The sequence below is a fragment of the Nelumbo nucifera genome, chromosome 7, assembly GCF_055504915.1.
Source record: "Nelumbo nucifera cultivar China Antique chromosome 7, China Antique-T2T, whole genome shotgun sequence".
NCBI classification, from domain to species: Eukaryota; Viridiplantae; Streptophyta; class Magnoliopsida; order Proteales; family Nelumbonaceae; genus Nelumbo; species Nelumbo nucifera.
In genome coordinates this window covers 14,057,728-14,082,310 of record NC_142655.1, presented here as the reverse complement: position 1 = coordinate 14,082,310, position 24,583 = coordinate 14,057,728, and the positions used below count along the sequence as shown (strand labels likewise).

The 24,583-nt window shown below is 39.9% G+C and overlaps 1 protein-coding gene across 7 annotated transcripts in view; it reads right to left on the bottom strand.

Moving 5' to 3' along the window:
- The window catches only part of LOC104611349 (protein SABRE-like), a 132,552-nt gene that overhangs the window by 100,825 nt on the left and 7,144 nt on the right, over positions 1 to 24,583 (bottom strand). For 3 of the 7 annotated variants that reach the window (XM_088891685.1, XM_088891688.1, XM_088891690.1), the window contains exon 4: positions 20,656 to 20,924. In XM_088891685.1, coding sequence (XP_088747811.1) covers positions 20,656 to 20,924 — 269 coding nt within the window. Of the gene's footprint in view, positions 1 to 20,655; positions 20,925 to 21,087; positions 23,033 to 24,583 lie in introns of those variants that run through there. The other 4 variants (XM_010278365.3, XM_088891686.1, XM_088891689.1 and 1 more) reach the window with 4 other exon arrangements.

The following is a 24,583-nucleotide window of genomic DNA, read 5'->3' as shown; positions in this document are numbered from 1 at the left end:
AGCTTGTGAAATATGGGAACAAGCGAAGTCTACTTATTCAGAGCAAAGACACTATGCCAAGATATACCAACTGCAAGTTGAGTCATCTACTTGCAAGCAAGGGGAGAGGAGTCTCTCAGTGTACTATTCAGATCTGACATCAATCTGGAAAGAACTGGATCACTATCAGAATGTAAATTGGAAGTGTGATGAAGATGCAAAGGCATACAAATCACTTGTCTCTTAGCAACGTGTATTTGCTTTTCTCTTGGGGTTGAACCCTTCATATGAGTCCATGAGAGTACAGATTTTGGTAAGTGAAGACTTGCCATCAGTTCAGGAGGTTTATGCCTTAGTCCAATCAGAAGAGAGTAGAAGAAATGTGATGAATTGTGCAGAGGGGGAGCCAGTTGCCCTAGCTGTCCGGGGAAGTATAGATACTAATGCCGGAGGTTCCTTTAAGAAGGGTGATTCACAGAAGATAGTAGATGACAAAAGTAAACTTTGGTGCACTCACTGCCAAAAAACAAGACACACCAGAGACACATGTTGGGATCTCCATGGAAAACCTAAATGGGCATAGGATTTGGGTAAGAAGTCAACTTTTGATCAGGGTAAGAAACCAACTCAGCAAAATAAAAAAAGGTATAACTCAGCTAATATGGCATCTTAAGAGACTAGTTCTAGTTTTGACCCTACGGAAGAGATTATCAACTCCTTTCATGACCATTTGGAGTTATATGGTAGGACTCTCCGCCAGATGGATTTTGGTCCTACCCCTTCTACCTCCTTTGCGTCTACATCAGGTAACACTGCCACTGCTCTTCATGTGTCATCTCATACATCTGATTCTCCTTGGGTAATTGACTCCGGAGCCTCAAACCACATGACCGGTAAGCCAAATTTATTTCAGGCATACAACCTTCTCTCTGGGAGAGATAAGGTGAGACTGGCTAATGGTTCATTCTCCACCATAGCCGGCCAAGGAACCATATCTCTCCCACTCGGCCTTACCCTCTCTAATGTGTTGCATGTTCCTAAATTGCCTATAAATTTACTTTCCATTAGTAGTATCACTCACACTTTGAACTGTTCAGTTACCTTCTTTCCGTCTTCATGTGTGTTTCAGGATCTGGCCTCGAGGAAGACGATTGGTAGAGGAAGCATGGTAAATTGTGTCTACGTGTTAGAGAATAAAGTTGATCTTGCGGCTACAAAGTCCTTGAGTTCGTCCTGTGAGAGTCAAGCCTATTTATGGCATAGTCGTCTTGGTCATATTTCTTTTGAGTCATTAAAAGTTATGTTTCCCAAGTTGTTTAAGTCTTTGTCAGTGAATCAGTTGCAGTGTCAGACATGTCAATTGAGTAAGCATATAGAAACTCTTTTCCTTTGAGAAATAAAAGATCTGAATTTCCATTTCATATTGTCTATTTTGATGTTTGGGGCCCTGTTACTCTACCTACTGAGGCTGGATATAAGTACTTCATTACTTTGATTAATGATTACTCTAGATATACTTGGGTTTACCCTATGCGATCTAGAGATGAAGTGCCTAAAATTGCAAAAGACTTTCAATGCATGGTGTTCACTCAGTTCCAAACTAAAATTCATATTTTCCAGTCAGACAATGCAAAAGAATACTTCCACAGTGATCTCACAAAATTCTTTGCTTCGAGTGGATCTATTCAATGAAGCTCTTGTGCTCAGACACCCCAACAAAACAGTGTTGCTGAAAGAAAAAACCGGCACCTTCTCGAAGTAACTCATGGCTTGTTACTCCAAATGAATGTTCCAAAACGTTTTTGGATGGATGATGTTCTGTGTGCCACGTACATCATCAACCGTATGCCATCTCGGTTACTAGAGTATAAGGCCCCACATCATCTTTTGTTTCCCACAGCTCTGTTGTCCCCCATTCCGATGCGTGTTTTGGGGTGTCGTTGCTTTGTTCATAACTTGTCCCCTACTCGGGGTAAACTTGATCCTCGTGCTATTCCTTGTGTTTTCCTTGGTTACCCTTTATCTCAAAAGGGGTATCGTTGCTATGATCCCACCTCTCGTAAGTACTATGTCTCCATTGACGTATCATTCTTTGAAAATCAACCTTTCTTCTCGATTTCTCCTCAAGGGGAGAGTAGGGTTGAGGAGAAACACATCCAGGCTCAACTACCTCCTTTACCTGATCTTCCTCCATTCCATGTCTTTCTTCGTCGCCACAAAAGCCAGCAGAGTTCAAGAGCCGTGGAACCTGACACTATGCAACCAACACCATCAGATTCACTAGAGGCAGATCCTTCTCATCAGCCAGGTACACTTGTTCCTATTGATATGCTTGCACCTCTCAATGTTGATTCCCCTGTCATTAATGATCTTGATGTTCCTATTGCTAAGAGAAAGGGTGTTAGATCCTATACCACTAATCATCCTATCTCTCACTTTGTGTCCTATGACCATATTTCACCTTCATATCGTGTATTACTCTCTTCTATTGACAGTATCCCGATTCCTAAGAATGTGGCAGAAGCTTTATCCAAACCTGAATGGACAGATGCAACAAAGGAAGAAATTGATGCATTACACAAAAATGGCACTTGGGAGTTGGTGGATCTTCCTGAAGGGAAGGAACTAGTGGGTTGCAAGTGGGTGTTCACAGTGAAACACAAGGCTGATGGAACTGCTGAAAAGTACAAGGCCAGACTAGTGGCAAAAGGTTTTACATAGGTATATGGAGTGAACTATGCAAAGACATTTGCCCCAATAGCCAAGATGAACTCTATTAGGATTCTTCTTTCGTTGGCAGCAAACTTTGACTGGAAACTTCACCAATTGGACATTAAAAATGCCTCCTTGAATGGTCACTTAGAAGAAGAAGTGTACATGACCTCCAGGTTTTTGTGCCAAAGGCAGTGAGTAGAAAGTGTGTAGATCAAAAAAAAATTTATATGGGTTGAAACAATCACCTTGAGCTTGGTTTAGTAAGTTCCACTTAGCAATTCAACAGATGAGGTTCAAACAATGCCAGTCAGACTACACACTGTTTGTGAAGAAAGGTGAAAGGAAAGTTGCAGCTTTAATTGTGTATGTGGATGACATAGTGATCACAGGAGATTGGGAAACTGAATTACAGAAACTAAAAAAATTCTTAGCCACTCAATTTGAGGTGAAAGATCTAGGACCCTTACGTTATTTCCTTGGAATTGAAGTTGTCCACTCTAAAAAGGGCATCTTTATTTCTCAACGGAAATATGTATTGGACCTACGAAAAGATACACGCAAGCTAGGGGTGAAACCAATTGACTCACCAATTGAACCTAACCATCAGCTAGGAGACAGTCAAGGGGAGTTCTTGAAAGATGTGAAGAAGTTTCAGAAACTTGTAGGGAGACTCTTGTATTTGTCTATGACTAGGCCTGATATTGCTTATGCAATGGGTGTCCTTAGCTAGTTCATGCACAATCCTAGGACAACTCACTTTGAAGCTGCAGAGAGGGTCCTTAGATACCTCAAGAAGTTTCCCGGAGCTGGTTTGTTGTTCCAGAAACATTTAAAGGTGGAAGTATACACTGATGCTGATTGGGCAGGGGCAGTTAATGACCGAAAGTCTACCAGTGGGTATTATGCCTTTGTAGGAGGAAATTTGGTCACATTGAGAAGTAAGAAGCAAAGTTTGGTGGCTAGATCCAATGCTAAAGCAAAATACAAAGCCATGTCTCATGGGGTTGCCGAAATCATGTAGATAAGAAACTTGTTAGGTGAACTGGGTTTTGTAGTTAGTAACCCTATGTTACTCTGTTGCGATAATAAAGCTACTATCAACATTGCAGCTAATCCAGTCCTCCATGATAGGACGAAACACATTGAAGTGAACAAGCATTTTATTAGAGAGAAACTTGTGAATGGAGAAGTATGCACTCCATATGTCAGCTCAGAAGAACAACTTGCAGACATCTTCAACAAGGGTCTTCATCATGTGCGGAAAATTGATTAAGAGAATGTAGAGTCTGTTTGGTTGATTAATGTCTTTTTTATTTTTCTGATTATTGTACTTCACTTACAAAGGGGCACAAGGGTCTTTTCCCCTTTTATTTTAGTCACCCAATATATACTAATAGAAGTTGGCGCCGCCAGCACTGTTCCATTGCCAATCTCTTCTCTTCTCTTCTCCCTTCTCTCTTCTTCTCTTCTCTTCTCTTTCTCTTATTTCTAGCCAGCCACACTGTCAAGAGAAACTTTACAAAATTTTTTTTAACCCCAATGATTTGGATAAAGAATCTGGATAAAGGATCATCTTGGAAAATTTTGCAATGCTTCATTCTTAAAGGCTTTTAACCCCAATTTACTAGTCTCTTCAAAATTTTGTTGTCAAAGCAATCTAGTTGGGCCCTACGCCTCCTAAAATTAGGGCCTTTTCTAGTAAGTATTCAATCTAAAGATACTGGTAGGACCCTACAAAAAAGGAGGCTGAAATGGATTCTATCACCACACATGTAATTCTTTCATAAGGCAAACTCTTAATCCACTAATCATTTACTAATCTACTATCCTTTTCTGTGCAGCATTTGGAAACACTTTCTTAGTTTATTTAATGCTAGTCATCTCCAACGGAGGTGGAGTCATTGTATATTCCAGCTTCTCCCCAAGAAGACAGGGGACATTTACTATGAAGGTGCACAGGAGCAGCTACTCTGTAGACAGTATGGAAAGAATTAAATGCTAAAATTTCTAGATAAAATCAATCCAAATAATCATGTATTGAATTGATTAAAATCAAAGTTATAAATTTGGTGAACATGAGGAAAGAATTCAGTTATTTCTCTATAAATAATATCCTTAGACTTTGGTCAATAGTGGCATCAATCCCAACTTAGAGAACCTAAAACTAATATATCTTGGACCCCCCCCCCCCAAATAAATTGAAGCTTAATTTTGACAACTGTAACCACAGGAATCCTGGTGAATCAGGAATAGGTGGCGTGGTGCTAATGGGGACATCAAATTGGTATATTTGTCACAATGGATTGGGCAACTCCATACAAGCCGAATTACAAGCTGCACATTAGGAGTTGAAATTAGCATACATCTGGATTCTGGGATTCGAATACCATTATACCATGGCTACAAGGGAAAATGGCTGGACCTTCAAACCATCAATATCAAATCAGGGAAGAAAAAAAAATGCAGTTGGATTAGATGTATCTTTCTCATGTGTGCCATGGTCTAACAACAAATTTTTTTATTCATTAACTTGAGGAGTCAGCAGACAGATTGGGGGGAATATCCGTTATGGTAACAACAAACTGATCTTGTTCTTGTAGGGACTCTGTTAGGACAATGGGGAAGCCTGAACCAGGGAAAGATTTGTAAACAGATTCTGTTGCAACATTTCTATGTTTTTTTTTTTAATTTTTATACTGTTTCTCTTTGAAAGCTTCATGCTGCTCATTGTCTCCTTACTTTTGTTTCTCTACAATTTTAATAAAAGTGGAGCACAGCTAGTGATCAAAATAACAAGACCAAAGGATCATAATATCTAGGTTTTTTATGATGGTAAATATAAAACTTTATTAAAATAGAATGAGTTACATGCTTTTGAAGAGCTTTCACCATACATACTCAAATTCCAAACGAAAAGTCTAACACTGATTATCCCTCATATAATTTAGATACTTTTTTGAAGATCAATAAAAAAGAAAGAATATTAAAATTAAAAAAAATTACAAAGATAATTGAGTGATGAGGCATCACCCACTACAGAGCAACACAGTAAACAAAACCAAACAGCTAAAGAAAACATCAACTTCTATCCAAAAACCAGCTCCAAATTCTTCTATTTTGATTCCTTGAAAATCCAGTAGCAACAGGATCCATTCTAGAATCTTTGGTCCAATAAGCACACACATCTTCTCCTTAGACTTCTGTTTCCCATCAAAAAGTCACTTGTTCCTTTCTTTCCATAATTCCCAACAAACTGCAAAAGGTCCAGATAATCTTTGCTTTCCTACTTCCCTTGATAGATGGCCATTGATCAAAAATATCTTTAGGAACCTGAGGTGACCATGGCTCCATTTTAAACTGCTGAAAGAAGAAGGCCCAGACAAAACTTGTAAATCCATAATCAACCAACAAATGCACAATACTTTCACTTTGTTTCACAAAGAACACATCTGCTTGCCAAACAATACCCTCTTCTCTTTAACCGGTCCTGAGTAAGAATGCTGCCCATTGCCGCCAACCATGAACCATCCAAAAGAAAGGTTCAAAATTTTGGTACAATACACCCATTACAGAGCATATAGTATCGTATCTTTTGACTCCCAATATGCTTATTTAAAGATGGTTTTGATAAATACTGTTTTTTAATAAATAAATATATAAAATAATTCAGTTTTATGAAATTGTGAAAAAAACTTGAAAAAAAAGTAAAGGTGGAAGGTTCAAATTATCGATGCACCCATCCACCATATTTAAGTATATCGATATTCCGACCTTGTCCAAAAGCTTCCGCTCTTGGAGGAATTGGGTTACCCCAAAAAACTCCAAAAGATGCTCTTTCAACTTGATTTCTTGCCATTGCACTATAATAGGATTTCACTGTAAACTTCCCATTTCTACAGTCCTTCCACCACCTAAAATCTGGACCCCTAAGATTAATCTCCACCTCCTGCAACCTGGCCAGCAGAGTCACACATTCTTCAACTTCCCAATTTAGTAAAGGTCTTCTAAAAATGGGACACCACACCACCTCTCCCTGTTGAACCTCAAAACATTGTGAAATTGTCACATTTTATCTGCTCAATATTAGAGCCTTGGACATAACTCACAAAGCTTCCCCACCTCCAACCATTCATCCTCATAAAATTTAGACAACTCCGTTACAATAACCCAAAGCTGATCACAATCAACTTGCTTCCAGATCTTGTCTGGTCTTCAAAAATATGCCTATTCCTTTCTCTCCAAACACCACAACAGACTGTAAATTGAATGATTCTTCGCACAATTTTCACCTTGTAGAGAGACTAGGCCGAATGGGCCCTAGTCCTTTAGTGTCATTCTTATTAGTTCCTTCTTGTTATGTTTTCTTATTGGGCCTTCTTTCTTTATGGGCCTTTAGCTTCTGTTTTTGTTTTCTAAGTGTATTACTGATGCGGATGCCTACTTAAGGGCCTCCTTGTAAATTATGTAACTTAAGTAAGTTTAATAAAAAGATTAGAGTAGGGGAAAGAGGAGATTATCCAACTCCTCCTTTCTTTCTCTGCTCCATTTTTCTTTCTTCTTCTTGTTGTCTTCCTCTTCTTCCTTCTTTCTGATCTAACCTAAATATTTCTGCTAATTTTATTGGTCTGAATCACATCTTGGTATCAAAGTAGGTCGTCTTTCTTTTTCTCCTTTTTTCCCATACACTTTTTTTCTAATCGAAAGGTGTATGGAGAGATAAATTGCTGATCAATTAGAGATCTTGTTTGCCTAGTTGGTAGAGGGTTTGGAGAGTCAGAAGCTGGCTGAAGAATGATAAGAAAGTGGGACTGCAGAATTTTTTCCCCAAAACCCTAGCCGACTAGAGAGTTTCCAGTTACGAGTTGAAGAGGTTGTTTGGGTGTGGCGCTCAAGGCTTGGAGGGTTCCTTCTTATCTCCAAAAGTGGGCGGCTTCAGTTGGAAATGGTTTGGATTGCTCTGGTTTGAGCGGATACCTCTTCTCTCTTTCTCTCCGAAGGCCAGGTACGGTGAAACCCTAGTTTTGGGACTTTTGAGTGTTTAACTAACCTTAGTTAAGTCTATAAAGGTTGAAAACATTGTTTTTTTATTTTCATTTAATTGATGGAGTAATCTGGAAGTGAGATGAAGAAAATCCTGGTGTCGGGGGTTGGTCTCGTAGATTCCATTTTGATAGGAGTGACTACAATTAAACTTGACGGAACAAATTACCTTGCTTGGGCACAATCTATTAAGATCCATGTCTGTAGTAAAGGTAAACTAGGGTTTCTCACGGGTAGTAAGGTGATGCCAGAAGAGACTAATACTACATATGAGAAATGGATGCAGGATAACTACATAGTTATTGGGTGGTTGGCAAATTCTATGCAACCCCACATAAGTCAACACTATCTATGGATGACTTCAGCCAAGGAGATTTGGGATAGTGTTACAGAGACATACTCTCAGAAATTAAATGTTGCAAGGGCCAACAAACTGAAGAATGATGTGAAAAATTTAAAACAGGGAGAGAAGAGTGTGGTTGTCTACTATTCGATGTTGAAGTCACTATGCTAGGACATAGATGTTATTGAAGCATTCGTATGGGAAAGCACCAAAGATGCAGAAATTTTCAGAAAATTTGTGGAAAGAAACAAAGTGTTTGAATTCCTTACAGGACTCAATCATGAATTTGATATTCCAAGGAAAAATATTCTGGCCAAGGATGAAGTGTCACTTGCTCAAGCATACTTTATGGTGAGCAATGAAGAGAGTAGGAGACAAGTACAGCTACAGACCCCACCTCCCCCAGAACATTTTGCACATGTTGGATTTAAACCAAGGGGGTAAATGAAAAAAAGGAGGTGATATGTGAATATTGCAAAAAGCCGAAACATACGAAGGATTCTTGTTGGAAACTTTATCCAAATCTTCTTCCAGAAAGGGTTCGGAACAACAACAATTTTAAGAAGGGTGGTCAGTCTGGAAAGCCCAAGAATGCAAATGTTGCTACATAGGATTCTTGTTGGAAACTTTATCCAGATCCTCTTCCAGAAAGGTTTCGGAACAACAACAATTTTAAGAAGGGTGGTCAGTCTGGAAAGCCCAAGAATGCAAATGTTGCTACAGTATCTGAAAGTGAAGAAAAATCTGCTATGGAACAGCTGGCAGCAGTGAAGGCAGAATTGAGAGATATGGGAAGTTGATACATCACTTGGAGTCTCTTGTTCCCATATGACTAGCTTTCCCAAACTCAGTACTAACCTTTTATCTGTTAGTAGTTTAACAAAATCAATGAACTGCAGCATAACCTTCTTTCCTACTTATTGTGTTTTTCAGGACTTGGAAGTCTCAATGAACGATTGGGAGTGGCCATGAGGCAAATGGGATATACTTGCTAGATGTCTCTGATCAAAGTTCTGGATTACCTAGTGCAGTAGCTTTGGAGTCTTTTTTATCAGAGTTAGTTGATAGAGTCATGATATGTCATTTCAGATTTGGTCATTTGTCTTTTTCTGCTTTGAGTCATTTGTTTCCAGAAATGTTTAAGGGAATATCCCTATTGAGTCTTCGTTGTGAGTCATGTGAACTTGCAAAACATTGTAGACAATCTTTTTCAATGATTAATAAAAGATCTATTTCTCCTTTCCATATTATGCACTCTGATGTGTGGGGGCCATACCATTTACCTACTATGGGGGGTTACAAATATTTCATTCTTTTCATTGATGATTTCTCTCGTTACACCTGGATTTACCTCATGAAATCCCGGGATGAAGTACTAAATATTGTACAAAAATTTTATGAACTTATGCTTACCCAGTCTAATACTTGGATCAAAATATTCCGATCTGATAATGCAAAGGAATATTTTGAGAAGAGTCTTTCCTCCTACTTTGATACCTTTGGAGTTGTTCATCAGAGTTCCTATTCCTACACTCCTCAACAAAATGGAGTGGCGGAAAGAAAGAACAAACATGTGGTTGAGGTTGCAAGAAACCTCCTTTTTTCTTCCCATGTTCCTATTATGTTTTGGGGGATGTTGTCCTTACAACTACATACTTGATAAACCGAATGCCTTCCCGGGTTTTGGGGTTTAAAACTTCCTTTAGCTTGCTTTTCCCGAATGAAGATCTCTTCTCTCTTCCTCTCAGAGTGTTTGGGTGCACTTGCTATATTCATATTCACAGTCATCAAAGACATAAGTTTGAGCCTAAAGCACGCAAGTATGTCTTTTTGGGATATGCCTCCACACAAAAGGGATATTGTTGTTTTGATCCGGTTCATGGCACTCGCTTTATTTCCAGAGATGTCACATTTGAAGAGTATGTTCCTTGAAAGCTAAATTACTGTAGCCGAAGTAGCAGAAAAGAGAAGAAGAAGAAGAAGAGATGCTGGAATGTCGAACTGTCCAGCTCAGTCAACAGTACTATTATTTATATTATGATGTAGTACAATGATACAGGAAGTTACTAGAATGCCCCTGATTAGTGATGGGACACCCAGACAATTTAAAACATTAAACAGGATTAGGCCCATTAACAAAGGCCCAGTACAGGACAACTTAAACTTAAGTATAGGCTAATAACAACTCTTATCAGCCGAATACTCATACATACAAAGACTTCAATCCAACACTCCCCCTCAAGCTAAGCATGGATATCAATCATGTTTAGCTTGCCAAGCATGTCCCTAAACTTTGCTGCTGCCAGCCCTTTAATCAGTACATCTGCAATTTGCATCTCAGATGGAATATAAGGCATACAGAGTTCACCCGAGACAATTCTTTCTCTAACAAAGTGCCGATCAATCTCAATATGTTTTGTCCTGTCATGCTGCACGGGATTGTTGGCAATGTTGATGGCAGCTTTATTGTCACAATACAGCCTGAGAGGACCTTCAGCCTTAATGCCAAGTTCATTAAGAAGAGTTCTGATCCATAAGAGTTCAGCAACCCCGTGGGCCATAGCCCGATACTCTGCCTTTGCACTTGACCTAGCCACTACATTCTGCTTCTTACTGCGCCATGTGACCAGGTTTTCTCCCACAAATGTACAGTAACCCGAGGTTGACTTCCTGTCTCCAACAGACCCAGCCCAATCTACATCAGTGTAGGCTTCAATTTCAATTCTATTGTTTTTCCTGAAGAGAATTCCCTTCCCTGGGCACGTCTTCAAGTACCTGAGAATCCTTTCAACTGATTTCATATGAGGAATCTTTGGAGAGTGCATAAATTGACTGACAACATGCACAGCATAAGCAATATCTGGCCAAGTGAGGGATAAGTATATCAGCTTCCCTACCAATTTTTGGTATCTCTCTCTATCACAGTAGTCCTCCCCTACTGATTCCTGCAGGCCATGATTCTGTTCCATTGGAGTATCTGCTGGCCTGCACACCATCATGCTTGTGTCCTCTAGGAGGTCAAGAACGTACTCCCGCTGACATATGTAGATTCCCTCTCTTGATTTGGCAACTTCAATCCCAAGAAAATATCTCAAATGACCCAAGTCTTTGATCTCAAATTCAGAAGCTAGAAACTCCTTCAGTCTTTTTATCTCTTCCAAGTCATTCCCGGTAATTACCATATCATCCACATAAACAATGAGTGCAGTAAGTTTTCTATCCTGTCTCCTTATGAACAAGGTATGGTCTGCACCATTCTGAGTGTACCCCACTTTCTTCATGGCCCCACAGAGCCTCTCAAACCATGCACGGGGAGATTGCTTCAACCCATATAATGCTTTCCTCAGTTTGCACACCTTTCTACTAAAGTCATAACCTGGTAGAGGTTCCATAAATACCTCTTCATGAAGGTCACCATTTAAGAAGGCATTCTTCACATCCAGCTGATAAAGTTCCCATGAAAAATTTGCTGCTAGTGACAATAGAACCTGAATTGTGTTGAGCTTTGCTACTGGGGCAAAGGTTTCTTTGTAGTCAATCCCTTCTTTCTGAGTAAACCCCTTTGCCACAAGTCAGGCCTTGTACCTTTCAATGGACCTGTCCTCCCTGTGCTTTACAGTAAACACCCACTTGCACCCAACAGTGGTCTTCCCCTCTGGCAGATCCACTAATTCCCAAGTTCTTGCTTTCATTAGGGCTTTCGTCTCTTCATTCATAGCTTTTTTCCACCTTGGATCAAACACAGCCTCTAAGTACCTAGAAGGAACACGCACAGAGGAAAGAGCAGACACAAAGGAGTGATAGGCAGGAGATAAATGTGAGTAAGAAACAAAATCAGCAATGGGGTGCCGGGTGGTGCAAGAGCGGATAGGCTTACGGAGAGCAATAGAAAGATCCAAATCAGAAGTATGAGAGTTGGAATTACCTTGGATTGTAGAGATAGATTGATCCGAGTCCAACTAGTTGCTGTCATGAGGTTGAGGGCCCCTTTTTCTTCTGTTGTATGTAAGTATCTCTTTTTGTTGCCTACTGGAGCCTTCAGGAACATTTGCAGCATCAGGAGAGGTAACCGGCACAGTGGGAGCCTCACTGGGTTGACCCGGAATGTCACAACAAGGAGTAGGAGGAGAGGATGGAAGACCCGAGGCAGATAGGGGAACAAAAAGGGAGGGAGAATGAGAATCCTCTTCCATCCCACTAGTCTCCCCCTGAAGAGGATTCTGAGAAGACTGAAAATAGGGTTGAGACTCAAAGAAGACCACATCTCTGGTGACATACTTTCTCTTGGAGACAGAGTCATAACACTTGTAACCCTTTTGTGTAGGAGAGTACCCCAAGAATATTCCCTTTGAAGCCTTAGGATCCAGCTTGGTCTTCTTTGGATCCTTCACATGTATGAAACATATATAGCCAAAGACCCGAGGAGGAAGGGGAAAGTCTGGAAGAGTGGGGCACAAAACAGAGAAAGGGGTTTTCATACCCAACACCTTAGATGGCATCCGGTTTATCAAATATGATGCAGAAAGTACAGCTTGAGACCAGTATTGCTTGGGGACTTTGTGCTGGAATAGTAAGGCTCGAGCTGTCTCCAATAGATGTTTATTCTTGTGCTCAGCAACCCCATTCTGCTGAGGAGTATAAGCACAGGATGACTGATGTAGTGGTCAATAAAACTGATAAAGTACCGGAAGCCATCAAAGGAAACAATGGGTGAAGGGCCCCAGACATCAGAATGAACCAAATCAAAAGGAGCACAAATTTCATTACTGGAAATTGGATACACAGTTCTACATTGTTTTGACATTTGACATACTTCACAGGTTAGACTCTGACTTGGAATGCCCTTAAACAATTCAGGAAACAACATTTCTAATGAGGAGAAAGACACATGACCTAGCCTAGCATGCCAAAGATGCAGCTTAGCTATTGACTCCACACTTTCCGGATTACTAGCAACAGATGCTTGTAGGGCTGAGCCGATGTCTGCATCAAGGTAGTAGAGGCCTCCATACTCATGACCGCACCCAATCGTTCTCCTTGTCACTCTATCCTGGAAGACACAATGAGTAGGAAAAAAGGTTATACTACAGTTCAAATTTTTGGTAAGTTTTGAAACAGACAAAAGGTTTGAGGTAAGACTAGGAACATGTAAAACTGATTTAAGAGAGAGGTCCTTGCTTAGGTCAACAATTCCCTTTCCAGAGATAGTGGAGAAAGACCCGTCAGCAACTCTCATCTTATCCTGACCAAACAACAAATGATATGAAGAGAATAGGGAAGACATATGTGTCATATGGTCAGTAGCACCGGAATCAATAACCCAAGAAGTAGAGTCAATAGAGCCAGTGGCACTGAAGGCAGAGGCTGTACCTGATCTAGCAAGAGATGTAGAAGCAAAAGAATTATTTCTTAGACGGGCTAATGCCCTGCTAAGGACCTCAACCTCACTCGCAGTGAAGCCCAAAGTACCAGTTCCAGAGGAATCAGCAACCTGTCCCATAGGAGAAGAAGACACTGTTGGTGTATTTTGTGAGTTGTCATCATTGTTGCTGGTGACAAAATTCCCACTTGCCGCAGGCCTGTTATCTCTAGAAGAAACATCTCTGGGTATTGAAGACATCTTGACTGCATCCACTGTGTAGGTGACACTGATTAAGACTAGCCGAAGCAGTTCTGAAGGTTCTGAACCAGTTCTGGAGAAGATCTGATTAGCTGAAATGATCACAGCAGGTTCTGACAGCACTCGACACAGTTTCAGACTTGCCGAGACTGTCACAGTTCTAAAATAGTTCAGTTACAACAACAAGCAAGGAGTTCTGGGCTGGTAACCGACCTGAAGCTAAGGGTTCTCAACTATTGTGCTATGTAGACTCCACTTGAACTTCGAGTACTGCAACTGTAAAGAGAGTGCCCTTCCTTGCAGCCAATACTAGGACTGCTGACATCAGTCCTCAACTAGGGTTCACAGTGCTGAACAATCTGGAGCTGGCAGCTCCCTAGGTAATCTCACAGCAGTGGTGAGGGGTTTCGGACTGATAACCACCCTGAACTTGGAGCTGTTTGCCACATTGCTATGCTGGTAGATGTGTTCACAGTGCTGGTAGAACACTAGATAGACTTCACTTGGGCTGAACCAAAAGGTGCAATAGTTCGGGTACAGTAGCGAGTGAACAGTTCGAGGCCGCAACAGTAGCAAGTGAACAGTGGGCTCTGTAGAAGAAGCTAAGTCTGTGCGAGTCTTGTTGGAGCACCGAAGCTGCAACTGTAGAAGTAGCTAAGCCCCTTTCGGCTAGTGCTAAGACTACTGAAATCAGTCCTCAACTAGGTCTGTCATACACAGACCTCTCTTAGTAGCCAAATAGCTACTATTTGCTGGAAATAACCTAGTAGGACATCTACTTCTGGGTCTTACTTCCCTTGAGTCCTACAACCAAGAGAAACCCTAGGTTCGAACTTGCTTTACTCTCTTACACCCCTAGGTCTTCACTGCAGCAACCCAGAAAAGGAAGAGAGAAGATGAAAAGACAGCAAGAGAAGAGAGTGTGTGCCGGCTGAAACCAGGAAGAAGCTAATGCTCTGATACCATGAAAGTTAAATTACTATAGCCGAAGTAGCAGAAAAGAGAAGAAGAAGAAGAAGAGATGCTGGAATGTCGAACTGTCCAGCTCAGTCAACAGTACTATTATTTATATTATGATGTAGTACAATGATACAGGAAGTTACTAGAATGCCCCTGATTAGTGATGGGACACCCAGACAACTTAAAACATTAAACAGGATTAGGCCCATTAACAAAGGCCCAGTACAGGACAACTTAAACTTAAGTATAGGCTAATAACAACTCTTATCAGCCGAATACTCATACATACAAAGACTTCAATCCAACATTCCTTTCTTTGGTACTTCTCCTGAGGGGGAGCATTCAGAGGAGTTGTTTGCATTGTCACCATCTGTTCCTCTTCCAATTCCTATTGAATCTTCTATGGAATCTCCTCCAATCGAGTCCTCTATTGACTCTTCTTCTCATGTTCCTGCTCCCCCTCCTCCTCCTACTCATCCTTCTCATCCTATTATCCAAAGGTAGTACCTGAGACAAAGACTCAGAGACATGCAAGTTGATTCCATGCCTTCAGATGTGCCTCTTGCTCCTCCCATCACTACCGAGGTAACAGGTCAACCCTCTTTTACCACTTTGGATACCTTCCCTGACCTTGATCTCCCTATTTCCCTTCACAAAGGCAAATGGAAATGTACAACTCATTGCATTTCTAAACACCTGTCTTACAGCCTTCTTTCCCCTTCCTACTATTCCTTCCTTGCCTCTATTTCCACGCATGTGACTCCCAGATCTATCCTAGAAGCCTTGTCCAAACCAGAATGGAGGGATGCTATGATGACTGAACTAGATGCTTTGCATAAGAACAATACCTGGGAAATTGTGGATTTGCTTAAGCGAAAGGAACCGATTGGCTATAAGTGGGTGTTCACTATTAAGTATCATTCTGATGGTACTGTTGAGAGATATAAGGCCCGTTTGGTTGCTAAAGGGTATACTCAGATGTATGGTATTGACTACCTGGAAACTTTTGCCCCAGTATCCAAGATGACTTCGGTTCAAGTTTTGCTCTCTTTAGCTACTGCTTTGATTGGCCTCTTCATCAGTTTGATGTAAAGAATGCTTTCTTGAACAGGAACCTACATGAAGAGGTTTATATGTCTTTACCTCTAGGGGTGTATGGGAAGGAGATGCAAGGAAAGGTTTGTAAATTGAAGAAGTCCCTTTATGGCCTTAAGCAATCTCCTCAAGCCTGGTTTGATAGATTTTGGGCTGCTCTTGTTGCTTTTGGGTACACACGAACTCAGTCGGATCATACCTTGTTTGTTAAGAGGAGAGATTCCTTAGTAACCCTTCTGATTGTCTATGTTGATGATATTGTGGTTACTGGTAATGACACCTAGGAAGTTGTTCATCTCAAATGTTTTCTTAACACTGAGTTTGATATTAAAGACTTGGGGGAACTCAGATATTTCTTGGGAATTGAGTTGCCAGATCTAAGGATGGCCTCTTCATTTCTCAATGGAAGTATGTTCTTGATCTTTTTGCAGATACTAGTACATTGGGTGCCCGGCATGCTTCTACTCCTATAGACCTAAATCATAAGCTGTCAGCTACTAAGGGTGAACTGTTGCCTGATAAGGGAGTGTTCCAAAGACTGGTTGGGAAGTTAACCTTTGTATGACTCAGCCAGATATTTCCTATGCAGTTAGTGTAATTAGCCTGTTTATGCATTCTCCTAGAGATACACATTTAGCAGTTGCTGAGAGGGTTCTATACTACCTAAAAGGGACTCCAATGAAAGGTATCTTGTTTGCTAGGCATGGACACATGAAGCTGGAAGCATACACTAATGCTGACTGGGCCGGATGTATTGATGATAGGAGGTCCACTTCAGGTTATTATGCTATGGTAGCAGGAAACATTGTATCATGGAGGAGTAAGAAGAAGTCTGTAGTGGCAAGATCCTCAGCTGAAGCGGAGTACAGGGCAATGACACATGGAGTTTTTGAACTTTTGTGATTAAAAGATCACTTTTAGAAGAACTGGGTATAGACTGTGAGAAGCCAATGATGTTATATTGTGACAACCAGGCTTCTATCAACATTGCACATATAATCCTGTTCAACATGACAGAACTAAGCACATTGAAGTTGACAGGCATTTTATATGAGAGAGAGTTGCCTCAAGAAAAGTCTTCCTACCATTTGTTGCTTCTGAAGAACAATTGGTTGATGTTTTGACAAAAGGTGTTCCTAAAGGAAAGCTGGTTCACTATATAAGCAAGCTGGGCATGATTGATATCTAAGCTTAGCTTGAGGGGGAGTGTAAAGAGACTAGGCCGAATGGGCCCTAGTCCTTTAGTGTCATTCTTATTAGTTCCTTCTTGTTATGTTTTCTTATTGGGCCTTCTTTCTTTATGGGCCTTTAGCTTCTGTTTTTGTTTTTTAAGTGTATTGCTGATGTGGATGCCTACTTAAGGGCCTCCTTGTAAATTATGCAACTTAAGTAAGTTTAATAAAAAGATTAGAGTAGGGGAAAGAGGAGATTATCAAACTCCTCCTTTCTTTCTCCTTTCTTCTCCATTTTTCTTTCTTCTTCTTGCTGTCTTCCTCTTCTTCCTTCCTTCTTTCTGCTCTAACCTAAATATTTCTGCTAATTTTATTGGTTTGCTCTAACCTAAAGGAAAGCCGGTTCACTATATAAGCAAGCTGGGCATGATTGATATCTATGTTTAGCTTGAGGGGGAGTGTAAAGAGACTAGGCCAAATGGGCCCTAGTCCTTTAGTGTCATTCTTATTAGTTCCTTCTTGTTATGTTTTCTTATTGGGCCTTCTTTCTTTATGGGCCTTTAGCTTCTGTTTTTGTTTTTTAAGTGTATTGCTGATGTGGACGCCTACTTAAGGGCCTCCTTGTAAATTATGTAACTTAAGTAAGTCTAATAAAAAGATTAGAGTAGGGGAAAGAGGAGATTATCAAACTCCTCCTTTCTTTCTCCTTTCTTCTCCATTTTTCTTTCTTCTTCTTGCTGTCTTCCTCTTCTTCCTTCCTTCTTTCTGCTCTAACCTAAATATTTCTGCTAATTTTATTGGTCTGGATCACATCTCACCTTCTTTTAGCCCCCAATACTTAACCGGTTAGAAAATATCTCTCCTGGCTCAGATAGATCAGACTTCTGCGTTGTTGAAGAAAGAAAAAAAGCAACACGTGATACAAAGTAATATAATGAATGATGAATAAATAATCCATATCATCCTCATGATTATTGCACATTAAACATTTTCTTAACATTTGAAAACCCTTTGGTTTTAGATAATTCAATGTTAAGATACTTTCCAAAGACAATGGCCACATAAAAGATTACACTTGGAGGAATTGGGTTTCCTGAAATCCACTATAGAAGAACTCTCCACTTGATTTCTTGTCATAGCTTCATAAAATGAATTAACAGAACTTATCATCCACACCTCCCACCATCTTGCATTCAGTTCATCTATATCCAATTTCATAGCTTCTAGCTTTGAGAACAAGCACACTCCAATTTCCTATCCAACAGAGGACCTTCGAATAGCACAGAATCTGCACATCTCTCTTATCAATACACTGACTTGCCGTTACATTATTTTAAGTGAACCTATAAAGTATTTGACAAATTTCACGAAGTTTTCCTTCCCCACACCATTCAACTCCCCCAACAACCATCACCTCCTCCACAAAGCATCCCTTTCCTTACCAAAAATGCATATCAATTTACCCAACAATGCCTTGTTGATCTCCAACCCCCATGTAACTTAATCTTTTTTTTTTGTCTTTTACTCCTCTCCCATAAAATAAATAAATAAATAAATCCAACTGAATCTTTTTCAACCTGTCTGCTACCCTTTCCAGCACCCTTAAAATGATAAAAAGTAAACCAGAACATTAGCAAGAACACCTTTCATGAGTTATTATACCACCCAATGACAAATATCCAACCTCTCCACTATCAGCTTCCACATAGAACTCGATGAAGCTTTGAACCAATTGGGATCCCTAAGTAGGTAAAAGGAAAGCTGCTAACTTGTCACCCCAATGCACCATCGCACTCTTATTCAAAATTATTTTTTAGCCTAATACACCTTGATTTTCAGGATAGGTTCTATAAGAGTAGTATTGTCTCTTCATTGAATTTTCCCCTATTGTGAAATCAAAATTGATGATATTGTAAAACCATTTAAGCCTGATGCTTTATTTTTTATCAATTGAAAAGACCTCTTTTTAATTTCATTTCTTTAAAGGGCATTTCCAACCACAGAGCTTATCTCTAACTAATTTGGCACCACTCAAGATCATAACACTGTTTGGGCAGCATCCATGATACATGGAGGTTTTTTAAGTGCTCCATAAAGATATTTACAATCTCATTCATATTTCATTCACAACATCATTCACCTCCACCTATGAGATAGCATTTTTTCCTTCTACAATTCACCAGATTGTAAAAGAATTTTGAATTCCCATCTCCCTCCTGTTTGCATTTCAATTTCTGCCTACAACGATCTACGGAAGGCTTACTGCAGAAACCCAGGACCTGGTGCGCCCCAAAGAAGATTCTAGCTTGACCCCAACCCTAGCAAGAGAACCAGCAAGACTATTTGCTAAACTGGGACCCAGCTAAATGAGCTATTCAATCGTAGTTCTAATGCTTTTGCTTCTTTTATTTGGTGCCCATGATTCCATGGGCCATCTAAACTAGCAGACAGCCATCCTATTACAACCTGGAAGTCTCCTTACAATAATCAAGTCAACATCAACCCAATGAATGAACCAACTCTAAGTCCTTAAAGCACATTTCCACCTTGAAACAGTGTTGTAAGGACCCTCCTATGTGGATAAAGCTTCAATGTTGAGCACGCATCAGATTCTAACACTCCATGGATTCTAGAGGAACACTTTACATAACATTTTCCTCTAATTGTGTGTTTATTCAACATAAATGAACCACTAATGTACCCAAATTGAATGCTATTTTTACTACAAAACTGTTTTTTTTTTATATCTTCTGATTTCTGAAGGGCTACACAATGGGGGGTAGCCCATCCCCCAATCCATAGCCCCCCCAACCCAGGTGCAGGTGGGATTCGATCCCAAGTCTCCAGTACGACCAGCAGGAGACCTTACCAACCAGCTGGTTGGCACCTTGCATTTTTCCTATAAAACATTATCAACTGCAAATATAAACTTCCAGATCTTTTCCATAAGCATATAATGTTAGAACTCAAAAAAAAAAAAAGATTATTTTAATAGTTTATACTTTTCTGAAAACATGCCTGTAAGTCCTTTTTTTCACCTTGCCAAGCCAAACTCCCAGATATGTGTTGGATTCTGCTTCCCATGTCTGTGTCTATTCCCTTGTCCATGCAACACTGTCTTGAGAGAATTTCCAATCCTGATAGGACCAGAATGACTTTTCCCATGAGATCTCTGAAAATACCCCCAATATGAGCTAGGGTTGTCTAGTATTTCCATCAAAGTTTAACCTTTCAAAGTTCCAGTGCCCTCCAAAGTCCAAACTTGCTCCACCTGCCCTTTTTATGGAGCATAACCAACTACAGCTTGGAAAACCTGTACATACCTAGCAGACCAGTGTTGGACACAAGTAACCAATGCAACACTGGATACTCTAGGGACACTTCAGACACACTCTATTGCATTAACACTTTTACAATGTCTAAATTGTAAAATAGCATGTTTGAGAAAATTGTACTAAAATAAAAATCTGTATTTGTTGGAAAATTAAATCTGGCAAGAAATAAGTCTTGAGAAATGATATTTAGCTTTAAAAACTAGATACAAAAGCATGACATAAGCTTGGAAATTGGAACTTCAGAGAGTTACCATTTAACAACATTCAAATGTGCAATATTTCTCCACACTCCTTGTAGTCAAAACAGCTAAATATTTCTATTTTCTCAACACACACCAACCAACAACAACAATAATAATACAAGAATGACAGAAATTTATCCGAATGCATACTCACCTATGGTGACCAATTTCACAAGAAAATGACAATTCCTCACAGATAAAAGGTGCAGAGGCCCTTTCTGACATGATCAAGGATGCTTCTATAGAAGAAATAGATCCTCCTTGGTCAAAATCGGATGATTGATCATAGCTAAGCTGTGGTTCACCCATGTACACAAGCAAGGGTAGAATGTGCAGCTTGACACACAGGGTTGGTTTCGTCGGTTCACCATCTTTAGACATTTCCAGTTTCAGTTTTTTAACTTCAGTAGCAGCTTTTGGTGTCTGCAATGTTCCAATGGATAATTACAAGATATGGTCACTGTCATGCCTCTAAGAGTGGATGATAAAGAGGCAAGGCATCCAATTAAATCAAACCTCATAAATCTACATTTGTAGGAAAGTAAATAGATACAACTTCAAAACTGGATGTCAATTAAAATCTTACCCATTGCAGTAAAATTGACTTCATATTGGACCATCATTTTAGCAGAACAGTGATCATATACCTTGGCAAGTTACATTCTAAAGTCCACCAATGATGTTATATACATAGTACATCTGATCAAGGAGGCAAGACCATTCACTTCAAGAGTGAACATCTCATTCAGGTGGATCCCAAGGTCCACCAACTTTTGGGCACATGGTTTGGCCAGGGTAAGGGAGATGATGGCTGCTTTGCTGGGTGCCGATATTCTGGGCCTAGATTCGATAAGGGTACAAACATAGGCATGGGCATGGAAAGCAAGTATACGACTCCATTTCTGATCCAGGAGACAGGTACAGGTAGCCATTTAATATGGTGATATCATGAATTTATACACATTACTTCTGAATACTTTCATTTTTTCTAATCTAATTCAATTAAACTCCCAACAACTACAAATTTCCTTATTAAATAACACAAACAGGAGCTTGATTAGGATGGTGAAAAACAGAGAACTAGAAAGAGCTAACAACAAAACACATTTTGAAAGCATAGGGTGCCATCAAAAGTATTTTTTGTTGTGGACCGCCAGCCATTTAATATGGTGATATCATGAATTTATACACATTACTTCTGAATACTTTCATTTTTTCTAATCTAATTCAATTAAACTCCCAACAACTACAAATTTCCTTATTAAATAACACAAACAGGAGCTTGATTAGGATGGTGAAAAACAGAGAACTAGAAAGAGCTAACAACAAAACACATTTTGAAAGCATAGGGTGCCATCAAAAGTATTTTTTGTTGTGGACCGCCATGCTTGGTAAGAGCACAAGAATCAGCTAGTTGGGAGGGAAATGTTACTGAAGGATACCATATGTAGCCTTTGTAGAAAGGTCAAATAGTCTGCTAACCACCCATTCTTGCATTATGATTTCACCCAAATAGCCTTTGTTGGCGTCCATTGTGTTTTCCCATTCTCCATCAGGGGTTCTTCCCATAGCTGGAAACTGAAGTGCCTTAGTAAAAGAGGTAAAGTTTTGTGGCTGTGGGTGAGGTTCTTCAATCATTTTTTGGGGATATATAAAAATTAGGGTTTGGGTTCAGGTAGAGAACAATTCATCATCCAACTGAGATTTTGTTCATGGTAAAGAGCATTCCAAGAAGAGGAACATCAGCAGCTCGTTAGAGAGTTCAGAGACTTCAATACAACAGATATTGTGGAAGAATGACCCCGACTGACTTGGTCTCCTGCATCCCAAGGAGCAACTACACTCAATTTTAGTGGTTGCTCTTTGGGTGAGACAGGACATGCAGGAGTTCGAGGGGCATTCAGTAGTCATGAGGATGAGATTCTTCTGGTAATATTCTAGCCAGTTGGTATGCCAAATCCGTTTTTTATCTGAGCTCTCTTGACGGGTTTGAGATGTCTGTGTCCTCTCAAGTGTGCCACCACTCTGGAGGTGGACATTCACGAATTAGTTATCAGACTGATGAGAGGAAGGCGGATACACCGTGATGAAATTGATATCACACCAAGGAGCCTCAGCCTAGAGCACAGGTGGCAGACCACTCGGGATTTCCTACCTTCCTACACACTCCCTAGAGACGTGTGACTCCAAATCACGGCAGACAGGTGACAGACCATTCGGAATTTCCTACTCATTCTCTACCCACCGTGAATTGGAGCCGCCCACTCTCTATTCGCCGTGAATTGGAGCCACACGTCTCCGATTCACGACGAATAGAGAGGGCAGGAAAAGTGAGTAGGAGATAGAGAGGTTCTCATTCTGCTGAATCGAGTAATTATAGCCAGCGAACCATTAATAAGAAGGGACAGTGCACTTGAGAAATCTGAAATTACAGTCTCTATTATTCTATTAATAGCCCCTATAAACCACATCCATGGATAGGATTCATCCCATCAATACGATGGAATTCAGATTTGAGATAAATGGGCTATAATCCACCTCAAAATTCTGAATTGCAGCTCCCTCCTAATTTACTAATAGCCCCCTTATAAATCACATCCTACTCATGAATTTGGCATCAATCCACGGGAATGATTCAGTCCACCCCTATATATCCTAGCTCCACCCTAGGGGTGGATTGAACTATAAAAACCTCTTCAGATTTTTGAGGTGGACTGAGCTATAAAAACCCCTAAGAAGAAGTGGTTTAGATGAGTCCCGATTATCTACTTGCCAACAATGTACATTCCAATACCCTACCAACATCCTCTGACACCATATATCTCATACATGGCTCCAGTTTCATGGTAAGATGTGCGGTGTCAGATCAAGTGGGTAGAGTGTGGGAACGTGTTTTGTTGGGAGACAGGATCAGCCGCCCACATAGCACGTCCCATTGGCACCCGACAGCCCATCCCATCCGTGTATTGAGAGTATCTCTCCATGATACGCATCGGAGACGTTCCCAATGCATGGAATGGGCTGTGGAGTGTGCTCTGTGGGCAGCAGATCCGATATCATTTTGTTGGCAGAAGATCCCAACACGGATAGATAGGTGGATCTGTATGTCATACCAAGTGTTCAGTGATTCCACATATGATCTATTGCCATATCCCTAATGGGGTTGACTAGATACATGAAAACACATGATATCTAAAAAAAATGTTACCAACCAACCGGTATTATAATAAATATATCTAGTAATCAAACTTAATAAAATTATATGTTAATATTGTGTAATTAAATTTAATTTTTATGACCTGTACCACAATCAAAGTGAAAAAATTCTGATTAGTACCCTGTACTTTGGGTCTAATATTACTTTGGTCCTCCGAATTTTAAAATGCAACAATTCAATACCCAAATTTTCAAAATGTGACAATTCAGTACTTGTCGTTAACTAGCCGTTAATCAACCGTTAAGTGACATTTGAAAAATACATAAATACCTTTTGCGTGTCATCTAATTTTCTTTACCAACTATCCAAACATTGACAAAAAATTAATAGTTCCAAATCCTTACCTCTTCTATTCAAGAAAGTTAGAGTCACCAAAATGCCCATTCAAACGTAACCCCAACTTTCTCGAATGGAAGAAACAAGGATTTGGGTCATTTGTGTCATTTTCAAATGTCATTTAATGGCAGGTTAACTACTGATTAATGGCAAGTACTAGATTGCCACGTTTTGAAAATTTAGATATTGAATTATCACATTTTAAAGTTTGATGATCAAAGTAGCACTAGACACAAAGTACAAGGTACTAATTAGAAATTTTCCCATATAATAAAGATAACTAATAATAATAATAATTACACATTATGAGGCCCAAGAGGCCAAGAGTCTTTTCACCACTTCTTTCTCTCATTTCTTACAAGTGATTTTTTTATATTAAATTATTAGAAATGTAAGAACTCATCATAAAAACCCTCTTACCTCCTAATTTTCTCTAATAAAAACCCTCTGTCTCTTTCTCTCTCTCCAATATTATATGTTTGTAATATCTTCCTCCCCGATTTCCTCTTATCTCTTTAAACCACTCTTG